The sequence below is a fragment of the Lipotes vexillifer genome, unplaced genomic scaffold (assembly GCF_000442215.2).
Source record: "Lipotes vexillifer unplaced genomic scaffold, Lipotes_vexillifer_v1.1 scaffold299, whole genome shotgun sequence".
Taxonomy (NCBI): Eukaryota; Metazoa; Chordata; class Mammalia; order Artiodactyla; family Lipotidae; genus Lipotes; species Lipotes vexillifer.
In genome coordinates this window covers 763,912-776,632 of record NW_006784347.1, presented here as the reverse complement: position 1 = coordinate 776,632, position 12,721 = coordinate 763,912, and the positions used below count along the sequence as shown (strand labels likewise).

Genomic DNA, 12,721 nt, shown 5'->3' with positions numbered 1-12,721 from the left:
GTAAGACTCAAAGGCAAAGATAATAAATGTTCTATGAAGTATTTCAATGCCACACTGTCAGTGCTTAATAAATTTTAAATAGCAAAAAGTGAAGTTCCAAATTCTAAAGTCTTATTCTTATTGGATGATACTGTTAATAATTAAGATTTTGATCCTATCTCCTGTGAATTAATGCAGTAAGAGTATTTTCTTGCTTCAGCTTGGTACACACAAAAGGTTTTCTTCTATGCCAGCCAAGTCTCCTGTTAGCGTTTTTTTTCCCCTGTGATTCTGATCTATTACTTCTTTTAGTTTTTCATGGGAATTTGTGGCTGTGAGTGAACCCAATAAGCCTGTGATTACTTAACTTGGAAAATGCATTGAAAGTAGACTTTCATTTTGTGTGGGTAGATATTTGGTTTTCTTAATCTATCAGCCAAGGTATGTGCTTAATCTTTTAGTAACTGAGCTGACTTATTGTAAACTTCTTTCTAAGCCAGAAAGGATAGGTATGTGATTCCTTAAATCAGTGGTTCTCAAACTTGAGCATGCAAAAAAATCACCAGGGGGACTTAGATCATCCGGTCCTAGGGCGGACACTTTGAAACCCACTGCCTTAAATAAAAGTTGGGCATTTAAATGGTCCTGTAAGTAATTTGCCATTAAGCCTTTATTCTACTAATTTATGCTTCCTGCAGACAAAACCTAGACTAAATTGACAGTCTGTTCTGTTGCGATTATACAAGTTCCTAAAAAATCTCCAATTAAAAAAACAAAACAAAACTCTGACTCTCACAACAGTAAAAATGTACTCATTTGGTTACTAAAGTCTAAAGAAAAGCTCTAGGTTCCAAAACTAACTTCAGTTCCCAGAATCCTCATCATTCTGTTACATTTGGAAGCACACTTGTTCTAAAATAATCATTTGTGAGGCAATGACACTTACTCTTATTCACCCAAAGGAAACAGAAATAACAACACAGGAAGCACTGGGCAGCCTTAAGCCAATTCTTTTTGGGAAGCACATTTAATTCACCGTTGCACAACTCAGACAGAGGAGGTGGTTAGGAAGTCAGGAAGTCAGGTAGGTAATTTCAACCAGGAATATTTAACAATGAGAAATATCTTGAAATCATGGATGGTCTAGGAATATCTGAGAGGTAAAGAACTGACTTCTTATGTGACAACTTGTCAGGAATGTTCAAAATTTCCCATTATTGTCCACAGACCCTGAGAATGAACGTAAAATATCTCCAAAAGAATTAGGCACAAATATCTTCTTCGGGCTGTTTTGTCTGAGGCTAAAATACTATTTTGATGTTCACCCTACACAATGCCAAAACTGACTGCTGTTTGCTATCTCGGGAACACAGCTACAGCTTCTCCCCCCATACAAACAGTACTGATCTTCAAAGACTCTGAGCCTCATTCCAGAAACTCAGACAAGATTCTTACTGTTTTTTTCATCCTTTGAATACATGTTCCTCCTCCTTTGATACAGTTTCTTCATATAAACCATTTTATCTAAAGAAAGTGACCAGCTGTTACTCCAGTGGAGTCTCTTCTCAGTAGCCAGAGGTTATAGTTAGATTATAAACTTCTTGGATTCATGATCATCCCTCCCTATTTATCCCTCTACAACATTACCATCCTCAACAGGAAGGTGTAATCCACGAGTGAGGCAGGGCTCGGTCATCTGTCCTGTTCTTAATCCCAAGGCTTATTCTCAGTGTTAACACATGGATACAGAAGACACATTGCAGCTAGTTCTTACGGAGTCCTCTTCCCCAATTCGTGGATGAAACCATGTGCAAAGTGAACAAAGAAATAATAACTAAGTGGAGCTTAAGTGCTACATCAGAAGACGTAACTACCAACAACAGTTGGAAAAGGGGTTCTGTGAGGCGACAGAATGAAGCTTTTTCATTGAGAAAGGTGATATGGGATGACATCTGCTCTTGCCAGAGCCAGGTCTCCCAACTTAAAAAACAAACAGTATCAACATCCCACAGAATCCTGACTGCATGTTTGATGCCACAGTAAGTCCCAGCATCACAGACTGTTGATACTGAAAGAGACTGCCTACACTGGCTGGTCCAAACCCATCATTTTTCAATCTAGAAAACTGAGCCCCAGGAAAAAGAAAGTAACTTGCCTTAATTAAGGTTAAAGTTCCTTAGCTGCAACACTGAGGCCAGGACTTAGATTTTCTGACCACCAGACCACTGTTTTTAGGCCCTTCCCTTTTTCTTAGGGAGTGGTGGTGGTGGTGAATGTTGAACGAACGTAAACACCAATGGAGTTTTTCTGCTTTTGCTAGAAAAAAAGAACAGCCCATTTACCTCCTCCTGCTTGGAAAAGGTCCAGCATGTCCATGTGTCCATCCCCGCAGGCTTCAGGGATGAGATAAGCCCTTACAGACCCAGCAACTGGGCAGCAACTTGCTATGAATGATGCCAAGTGGGAGTGTCTGCATCCAGCCCAGGTCTGTGTGGCTTTTCACCCTTTTCTTCTTCATCATCAAATAAAATTACAAATGTAACGCAAGTGTGTTTCTATATATGCTCCTTTAGATTAAACAAGCCTCATCATGGTTTCAGGTGCCCCAATGAGAAAAATAAAACAAAATTGCACTTGTGGCCTCTCAGATTAAAGACTGAGTTAAAATGAGGTTGCCCGGCCCATAGGAGAATGGGCCACACACGCTGATACGACTGGCCCATCATTCAACCCTGGCACTTATGCCCAGCAGACTCAAAGACCCATGGGAATGACTCCTTCACAAGACACCCAAGAGGTAGATAAATGCAATCAGCCCCATGGGTGGATGTAGCACACAGAAGCACAGGGTTGGGTGTGTGGAGGTGCCTTGGACACAAGACAGAAGGCCTGAAGGGTGAGGCCAGACCTCTGGCTTTAACCATAGCAGTCTCCCTGGAAGGAAAAGCTTCTGGTCATGAGAGAAATTCCCAGTATGTAGCAAATGTCTATAGTAGTGAGAAGGTGGAATAGGAGGTAAAGAGGTGTTGCTGGTCTAAGGGTGACACACTTTTTCTACACGAATCACTAGGGTAGAGCTGTCAATGAGGCAAATCTGAAGGGTTATGATTATGAACTGGGGAACTCGGGCACCTTAACCCCAGGTCATGCATGACCCGTGGGTGACTCTGCCATTCTCACTCTCAAGAGACCGAAGAATAGGTAGCAAGGACTTCCTTTAGGAGAGAACCATGCTGGATTGAGGTGATGGCAAAGACAGGCAGCTCTGATGGTTCAGCTCTCCCCGGATTTCTCCTTCTGCCTGAGGGAAGGGAGAGGAGCTAGAGGCATGGATGACACAGCAAGGCTGCAAAGCCTGGCAGTTCCTACCAGAGCTGCTGAGAGTCAGGCCCAAGAACCATAAATACAGGGTAAACCAAGGTCCCTTCCTCTGAAATGAGAGGCCTTGGCCCTGCCCTCCTCGTTAAGAGAATGGCCTGAGAAGGAAAGCTGGCTTCCCACTGAGGTAATGAAGAATACCTGCTCAGCCACTAGGTCACCCTCAGGTTAAGCAGGTAGACTCCCTGAAGGAGGCGTTCTGAGGACAAAGGCTGAGGAGCTCTGCTTGTCTGGGACACATCACAAGTTTTAAGTTATACACTCTCCCACACGCAGCACACTCACACGCACACACTCACAGAGACCCACATTCTTCCAACCCACCCCACTCCAAGCCCCCAATTCCGCCCCACAGGTATTGCCCCTGTAAACACGACAGCAGAGACACCCACAATCCTGGGACAGTCTGATAGTGATCTGAGGATGACTGCCTGTCGTTAAGTGCCCCGATAGGTGATGTTGGTGAAGGTGGACGTGGCCTCTTTATACAGTGGGTTGTTGGCCTGCGGAGAGAACAGAAAAGTGTCTTACAGCGAATTCCTCAATTCTTCCCTACCCTCAGGGTTTACATGTCGTCATCTGAGATGTTTTACCCAAGACACTCTTCTCTGGGATACACCATTGATGGACTGCTTGATGCTCATAGGACTCACACATTTGCTCTTAAGGAGGGAATGGATAGGAAATAAGAGGAGAGATAAAGTGGAATGCTATCCTGCCACCATGCCTAAGGGGTTAAATTCAGCCCATCACTTTTGGTGATCCCAAAACACTTCAAAATAGCTTTTAGCCAATACTTCCTATTTCCTCCCTCCCTATGAACTCTCTCTTTTGCCTTTCTCCCTTTTCTTCTTTGTTGTGACTGTGATTGGGAGTGTGGGCAGAGAAGAGAAATGTAGCAGGTGGTGGCTGGAACATATAGGACCACATTTGCTCAAATAATTCTTAATCTGTTTTCATCTCATCCCTCAAGCACTACCCACAAACTGTCATGTTATCAGGAAAAAGGCCCTCACAATAATTTGGTTTCCCAAATTATTTTCTAACAAAAAGTGACAAATCCCATTAGGTCTAGTAGTCCTTAGTGGTAGCCTCAAGAAACAGAGCACATTCTCATGTGCCTCAGAGAGTCAGGATTTCTACATCATCTGAACAGAAACATCTCAGTTTCTTGGGACCCTTGAGTACAATGGCCTGAGGTCACCATCAAATGGGAACAAACTTTCAGCCTAACCTCAGATATTCAGGGAGTCGGCCATTTGGAAGGTCCAGAAAAAAGTTAAAATGTGGAACACGAGCCAAAGGAGAATAAACTTAAGTATACAGAAGGTTCTCAATAAATGCTTGTTTGATTGGATTCAATCAGGATAAACTTCAGGGAGCGTACTTTTAAGAGGCTGACCCAAAATAATTCCTATCATAACCTAATTCCCTCCCACAATCAGGAAAGCTGCTTAACTTCTCTATACTCAGTTTCTTGGTCTATAAAATGGGAATAATAATGTTACCTACCACATAGGGCTGTTATAGAGATGAAATAAATTAATACGTAAAAAGCATTTAGAACAGTTCCTGGTACATGGTAAATCCTCAGTAAATGTTAGTTATTATTATCTGCCTCTGTTTGTGTTTAATGCTTTCATCAGTAGTATATAATGTATTACTAGATGTCCTTAGTGTAGGATTCTCAAGTTTGTCCTGTCTCCCTCACTCAGAGAATAAGTTTCCTTTTCATCACTTCGCAGTGTCCAGAGCAGAGCTGAGCCCTCGCTGTGCTCAGCTGGTACTCACTGATGCGGTAGAGAGAGAATCAGGTGGTTTCCAAGAAGCATACGGACAACAGGACAGTTAGACCATCTCTCAATTTCCAGAACAGAGGCTAACTGGGAAACTATGGTGCTGGCTGAAGCTGGCCACACCCTAAATAAGCATCTGCTGCTTTCTCTTGAGACTCTTGAACCAGCGACTTAAGAAAATGCCCAGCTCAGCCCAGCCTCTTACTGTGTCCCATTTGGCTCTGGCTCTCTCTTCCTCAAATTTGGCAAACTCCTTCCGGTCATGGATGGTAATGAGGAGCTTCCAGATGAGCAGAGTAGCAAGGCCGATGAGCAGAATGGCCCCCATCACTGAAAGCAGGACCACCAGGATGTCAGGGCCCTTGGGACACTCTGTCAGGAGAGAGCACAGAGCAGGGTGGTTGGCAATGGAATAGGAATCATTCGAGTTGGCTATAAACAAGATCTTCTTGACAAAAGTAATAGAGTATTGGGTTGGCCAAAAAGTTCGTTCGGGTCTTTCTGGCCAATGTCATGAAAACCCCGAACGAACTTTTTGGCCAACTCACACTAGAAAGTTATCTAAAGGGAACAGGACTTATAAAATAAGTCAATTAATTTTTTAAAGGAGGGGGGTACAAGCTTTAGAGCAGCAATAATCCGTCCTGACTGTTTTAAATGAGAGGTGGTTAGTTGGTCACCCACAGGCAGAATCTAGCCTACTCTGTGTGAGTTCACACAATTGGTTTTTGTTTTTTAATTTTTAAAAATAAATTTATTTATTTTTGGCTGCGTGGGGTCTTTGTTGCTGCGTGCGAGCTTTCTCCAGTTGCGCAAGCGGGGGCTGCTCTTCGCTGCGGTGCGCGGACTTCTCATTGCGGTGGCTTCTCTTGTTGAGGAACACGGGCTCTAGAGCGCAGGCTCAGTAGTTGTGGTGCATGGACTTAGTTGCTCCGCGGCACGTGGGATCCTCTGGGACCAGGTCTCAAACCCGTGTCCCCTGCATTGGCGGGCGGATTCTCAACCACTGCACCACCAGGGAAGACCCACAGAGTTGTTTATTAAAACTTTGATTTTGTGGGCAACATTGAATAATCCAGGAGATTCTCCCCTTAGAATTTCAGATTCTTCTTCTCTTTAAAAAAAAAAGTCAAAAGACCTAGAACCACTGAACCTATATATTTTTTTTTTTTTTTTCTTGCGTTATGCGGGCCTCTCACTGTTGTGGCCTCTCCCATTTGCGGAGCACAGGCTCCGGACGCGCAGGCTCAGCGGCCATGGCTCACGGGCCCAGCCGCTCCGCGGCATGTGGGATCCTCCCGAAACGGGGCACGAACCCGCGTCTCCTGCATCGGCAGGCGGACTCTCAAGCACTGCGCCACCAGGGAAGCCCTGAACCTATATTTTTATAGGGTTGTAAATGGCTAGGGCTGAGGAGTAGCTGCCCCTTTTAGATGGGACACGTTTTTTAGTTTGCCAGACTCCTCACTACTCCCTCTTTTCTCCACTAAACAGAGGCAAAGTGTGACTTGTCATTGAGTCTGTGCCACTGTGGGCTTTGGAGCCAGACTGCCTGGGTGTGAATCCTGGCTTTCCACTTACTCTGCTATGTGACCTTTGATAAATTATTCAACCTTTCTGGTGTCTGTTTCCCATTTCCCCATCTCTAACAGTAATAGCCCTGACTTCAAAACTTTATTATGAGGAATAATTAAGTTAAATATATTGAAAGAACTCAGAACACTGCCTGGCAGAGTCAGTGCTCAATAAATATCAGCTACCATTATTACTGGTGTCCCTGTTACATGTGGCTGTTTTCCCTAATTTACTTACCCAGCTCCTGTAGGCATTTGAGTTAGTTGCCCTAGTTCAGATATTTAACATCCCCGAGGGCTGGGAACCAATGACAATTTTAGCATACTTTGAGACTAGGAGGTCTGCCAGCCAAGACAATATTTTGGGTTTCTTCCCAAAATATTTAGTCATCCAAAATCCTAACCCTATTGAGAACCGACTTCCTGTTCAATCCCAGTCAACAACCAACATAAACAGAGGTACGTCACCCCTCTGAGGGCCAAGATGAGTATGCTCTGAACAGCTCTGCTTCCCATCAACCACAGACGTCTGATGAGTGACCTCGCTCCGGTAGCTTCTCAGGTGTTATGTAATTAGGTGCTTGTATATGTGAGTATTGATGGGCCTGGACAGGAGTCACACCTACTTTCCACACTGTCTCCCACCTTCTTCTCTAAACATATACACTATGCTCACCACACACTCCCCAAAAACAGCCACCACCAGAATCCAAGCTGGCTATTTCCCATCCCACCAAATTACAACCTGTCTATAATTAAAGAAATGTCTGGAGAGAGGCTGTGAGGTTCCAGTGTCTGAGGTCCTAGGAGTGAAGGGCCCCCCTTCTTCTGGGAAAAGCAGTTACGAATTCTCTGGAAGACCGAGGTAGGGCTGACCCTCAAACCTCAAAGTGGAATCTCTTCAATTTTACATGTCAGTACAGGCAGGACAGGTAGAATGCCAGATCTTAAGGGGAAAAATTAAATCTCTTAACCGTCTGTCTTGAGAGGCGTGGATGGCAGGCTTCCTGGAAGCAGACACAAGATCAGGCGGTCTCTGGAGAGCCCTCCCAGACACAGTGATGATGACTCACGGCGGGTGATGACCCAAGGTCAGGGAAGACAGGGTAGGGTTAGCAGACTTGACAAACAAAAGTACAGGAAGTCCGGTTAAATTTGAACTTCAGATAAACAACAAATAACTTTTTAAGTATGTACCACATATTGCATGGGACATATTATATTTTATCAGGCAACACTATCTGGAAGTGATGAGGGCTCAGCTCAGGGGAGCTCATAACCTGAGGGCTGAACACCACTTGGCCAATGCCAAACTCTGGTGGTGCCCTCTTCACTGCCCTGCGGTGGCTCAGCCCTTCAAAAAGGACATCTGCAAGGACATGAGTTAGGGAAGAAAATGAGAATAATCTCCTCCTACACTCAGGGCCCCAGATGCTACCTTCTACTAAAAGCCAGAGACCCTGAAAATGATTGGAGGTTGGGGTGAGAGGAGAGGCAGAACTTGGAATTCCAGGACTACAAGGTAGGAAACGTAGGTCTAGGGTCCCATCTCCTAATGTGGAGGAAGGGGTCTACTGGCAGTAAGCCTAAAAAGTTACCCTCCACTCTGTTAACTAGTTATGTGTTACCATCCCAATTATCATCATCTTTGTTCCCCACAACTCCAGGAAGTAGATTCCAGTCTCAGAATACCAGGTCAAATGATTTTGTAAGTGATACAGCAGGAGCACCAGCCGGATTGTTATAACAAAGAGATGAAGTAATGTTAAACCCCAAAGCAAGAACACACTGCCCTTCTGTAACGAGAAGGGACAATGGTACAGATCGGGAGGGTGTGGAAAAATCCATTTAATGTGTCAACACAGGTGGATGGGAAAGTGTGAGGAAGTCATAGCCAAACTAACCTACCTCTGCTCCCCCACAGAGATATACCCAGACCCCTCCCTCTCCACTTCCCCACGCCAGCCTTCCCTGAGTCACAAAATAAAACTAAGGTGATGCCCTTTCCTTACCTTCCTTCTCCCTTATAAAGGATGAGAGTTCTGGAAAGGCTGATGAACAATGTCACAAACGGGGACCCCATGCTTTCCTCTACCCACGGGGACAGCAACACTCTGGGTGACATAGATGTAGCCCTCTACCCACCTTCAACGCCTCCCTTCTTTAAGCAGCTAAAATTCTCCCAACAGATATTAAGACGTATATAAGTCTGTCTGTCTCCTAGGAATAATCAGTCCTATTAATTCATTCAAAAACTGTGTATTAAGTATCTTCTCTGTAAATGACTGAGCCAAGTATGGGGATATAACAGTAGATAAGACAGACACCATTCCTGTGTTCATGGAACTTATGGTCAGCTGAGGGAGACAGCGCTATGGAGAACAGTATGGAGGTTCCTTAAAAAACTACAAATAGAACTATCATACGACCCAGCAATCCCACTACTGGGCATATACCCTGAGAAAACCATAATTCAAAAAGAGTCATGTACCAAAATGTTCATTGCAGCCCTATTTACAATAGCCAGGACATGGAAGCAACCTAAGTGTCCATCATCGGATCAATGGATAAAGAAGATGTGGCACATATATACAATGGAATATTACTCAGCCATAAAAAGAAACAAAATTGAGCTATTTTTAATGAGGTGGATGGACCTAGAGTCTGTCATACAGAGTGAAGTAAGTCAGAAAGAGAAAGACAAATACCGTACGCTAACACATATATATGGAATTTAAGAAAAAAAATGTCATGAAGCACCTAAGGGTAAGATAGAAATAAAGACACAGACCTACTAGAGAATGGACTTGAGGATATGGGGAAGGGGGAGGGTAAGCTGTGACAAAGTGAGAGAGTGGCATGGACATATATCCACTACCAAATGTAAAATAGATAGCTAGTGGGAAGCAGCCGCATAGCACAGGGAGATCAGCTCGGCGCTTTGTGACCACCTAGAGGGGTGGGATGGGGAGGATGGGAGGGAGGGAGAAGCAAGAGGAAAGAGATATGGGAACATATGTATATGTATAACTGATTCACTTTGTTATAAAGCAGAAACTAACACACCATTGTAAAGCAATTATATTCCAATAAAAGAAAAGAAGAAGCAATTTGATAGTGTGATGAAGGCCCATCTAAAGGGAAGCACAGCTGCTGTGAGAATCAAACAGGTCACCAAATCTAGTCATTGGAATGGAGGCTGGAGGAGGTCTGAGACGGCTCATCAGGGGACGTGATATATCTAAAGCAGAGGCATTCAAACATTGGGGAATATGTCACAATTACCAGGAGCATTAACAAAGGACACAGAGGCATAGGCTTGTGGAAGTAAGACAGGGCTCAGGACTCTGGATTTTTTAACAAGGGAACATACAAAAGTTTGAGAACCACTGCCCTAAAGCAGGGGCCAGCAAACGACGGCCCAGTAAGCCAAATGCGGCTAGCCACCTGTTTTTGTAAACGCAGCCAGACCCCTTCATTTGCATATAGTCTATGGCTGCTTTCCTGCTACTGTGTCAGAGTTGAGTAGTCACAGCAGAAACCATCTGGCCCACAAAGCCTAAAATATTTAATATCTGGCCCTTTACAGAAAAAGTTTGCTGGCCCCTGGTCTAAAGGATGATTTGAAGAAATTCCTATGGCTGCAAAGAATGTCCAGCAACAAACTGATTTACCCTCTGCCTTCAGAAATTGTTCCTTCACTCCTGAAAGTTCTAGTCCACCCCTCCCATCCCCAACGCCCGCCATACTGTAGCCTTTATCCCTCTGCGGTGTCATTACCGATTTACATGCCTCTCTCCCCCATGGTCTGTGAGTACCACATCTGCCTTATTTACTGTTATATCCCCAGCACCTAGCCCACTGCCTGATATATAATAAGTACTCAAAAATATTGTCAAATGATTCATTACTTAGTCCGTTATTTAAGGGAAAGAAAAGAGATGAAGGAAATAAGGGGAAGCAAGCAAATCTACCATGCTGGATGGTGACAAGTCTGTGGTGGGTCTGTGTATGACGGGATGAGCTCCCCTGCTTCCAGAGGGTCTTGAGAACAAGAGGTAACTTTTCAGCGTTCAAGGCAGCCTTGGGCCGGTGCCTCAAACACTTAACCACATCCTGTGGTGAAGCTGGCAAGGGCAGCTTGCCCTCAAACCTCAGGCCTTCCTCTGAAGCGGCAAGCAGGTTGCTCTTGGCAACCATTTAACTTTTAGAAGAGCAGATGCCTTGTGCTGGAAAGTGCTAGAATTGAAATTCCTTACTTCTTAACATTATCAACCTCAAAAAACGCCATGCTATATATACCCTGTTCCTTGATGAGCTCCATACCTCCCTTCTTCCTCTCCTTACCCACCTTCTTATTTTTCTATCTCCTAAATTAGCAAGTAATTTCTTGCTAATATTTGTATTTATGTACCCCCACACCCAGATAACAGGCCCTGACTTATCACTTGTAAGGTCAGGTTTAACCTGGCTGCCTCTGTTTAAGAGGAGTGATGGGTGGAAATAACTGCCTAATATTGGTCTCCCTCTCCCTGCGGGGCAGGGCTGGGACCCTCAGGGTTCACTCACCGGGCTCTTCTACCACATACAGGATGGACTTTCCACTAGAGTCTTCATAGTACTGGAATCTGACGACACAGTCCTCCTCATTCTTGTAGGTACAATTCACAGCATCCTTTCCAGTGTCCTCTGGGGGAGGGGGAAAGATGGGAGGATGAAAAACAAGTCAATTCCGGAAAGATGGAGCCACCTCCAAAGCCAGTCATGGGACGTCTGGGAAAGCATGTGACAGGAAACCGTATGCCTGACATTAGGCAAGATGCCTAGATTTGAGAGGGCTGTGGTACCTGGCAATTGCCTCTGGATGACCCTCGCTGACGTACTTTGTCCCTCATAGGCCCTTTTCGGTTCTTATTCTTTCCTCTGGAAGGGACATGACATAAAAGTATTACATAATCTGATTCAAAACCTGGCTCTATCACCTACCAGCTATGTGATCTCGGCTAAGTTACTTGACCTCATCGAATCTCTCCCTTCTTCTAATCAAAGAAAAGATACCCTCACTCACAGGGATGGTTGAGAATCAAACAGCATGAAGTAAACTACTTAACACACAGTGGGTGTTCCCTTCCCCCTCGTTCCTTTCTCTGCTTGCTCAATGATTCTCAATAGTTTGTTTACTCAGCCCTTATATTTCTTCTATTTCTGCTTCCAATCCAGCGTTCCTCTCCAGAGACATCTCCTCTTCTCTGACTCCCGTCATGTTTTGTTGGCTTCATCCCTTCTAATTCTAAAACCTGTTATTCTGACTGTGAAACTATGGGTTACCCTCCACCAGCTGCACTATGCCCCTACAAGATTAAGCAAAGGTGCCAAGGTCACACAGCAAATAAGTGATGGAGTAGGACTAGTACATGAGTCTCAAAGCACATCCTACGGACTTAAACTCAAGATGCCTTCAGTAAACCAGTAGTATTACAGGACAGTGGAAAGAGTACGGATTTCAGGATTTAGCTCTGATCTTAACTCACCACTCATTTGCTTGGGCAAGTTACTTAACTTTCTTGAGATTCAATTTCCTTATCCTCAAAATGAAGATAACAATAGTACTAAGTTCTACTTTACTAGGCTGTTGGGAGAAGAATAAGATAATGTGCATGAAAAGATATTTTTATAATTTGTATGAGTTATAAAATTCCATACAAAGAAGCATTTATTTTTATGGTTATCATGGTGGGGGGCTGGGGTACTTATCGACTAACTTGGAATACCCATCTGGTCTAGATGATAAAAATATCTCTGGGTTTCCCTGGTGGCGCAGTGGTTGAGAGTCCACCTGCCGATGCAGGGGACGCGGGTTCGTGCCCCGGTCCGGGAAGATCCCACATGCCGCGGAGCGGCTGGGCCCATGAGCCATGGCCGCTGAGCCTGCGCGTTCGGAGCCTGTGCTCCGCAATGGGAGAGGCCACGACAGTGAGAGGCCCTCGTACCAAA

At 44.6% G+C, this 12,721-nt stretch overlaps 1 protein-coding gene across 2 annotated transcripts in view; it reads right to left on the bottom strand.

Moving 5' to 3' along the window:
* Positions 1-1,887: 1,887 nt before the first annotated feature.
* ITGB3 (integrin subunit beta 3) overlaps positions 1,888-12,721 on the bottom strand; it is a 57,839-nt gene continuing 47,005 nt past the window's right edge. The window contains exons 13-15 of one of the 2 annotated variants that reach the window (XM_007456740.1): positions 11,297-11,416; positions 5,359-5,525; positions 1,888-3,860 (exon numbers count right to left, since the gene is read on the bottom strand). In XM_007456740.1, coding sequence (XP_007456802.1) covers positions 3,795-3,860; positions 5,359-5,525; positions 11,297-11,416 — 353 coding nt within the window. In that variant the 3' untranslated portion in view covers positions 1,888-3,794. The remainder of the gene's footprint in view (positions 3,861-5,358; positions 5,526-11,296; positions 11,417-12,721) is intronic. The other variant, XM_007456741.1, reaches the window with a different exon arrangement.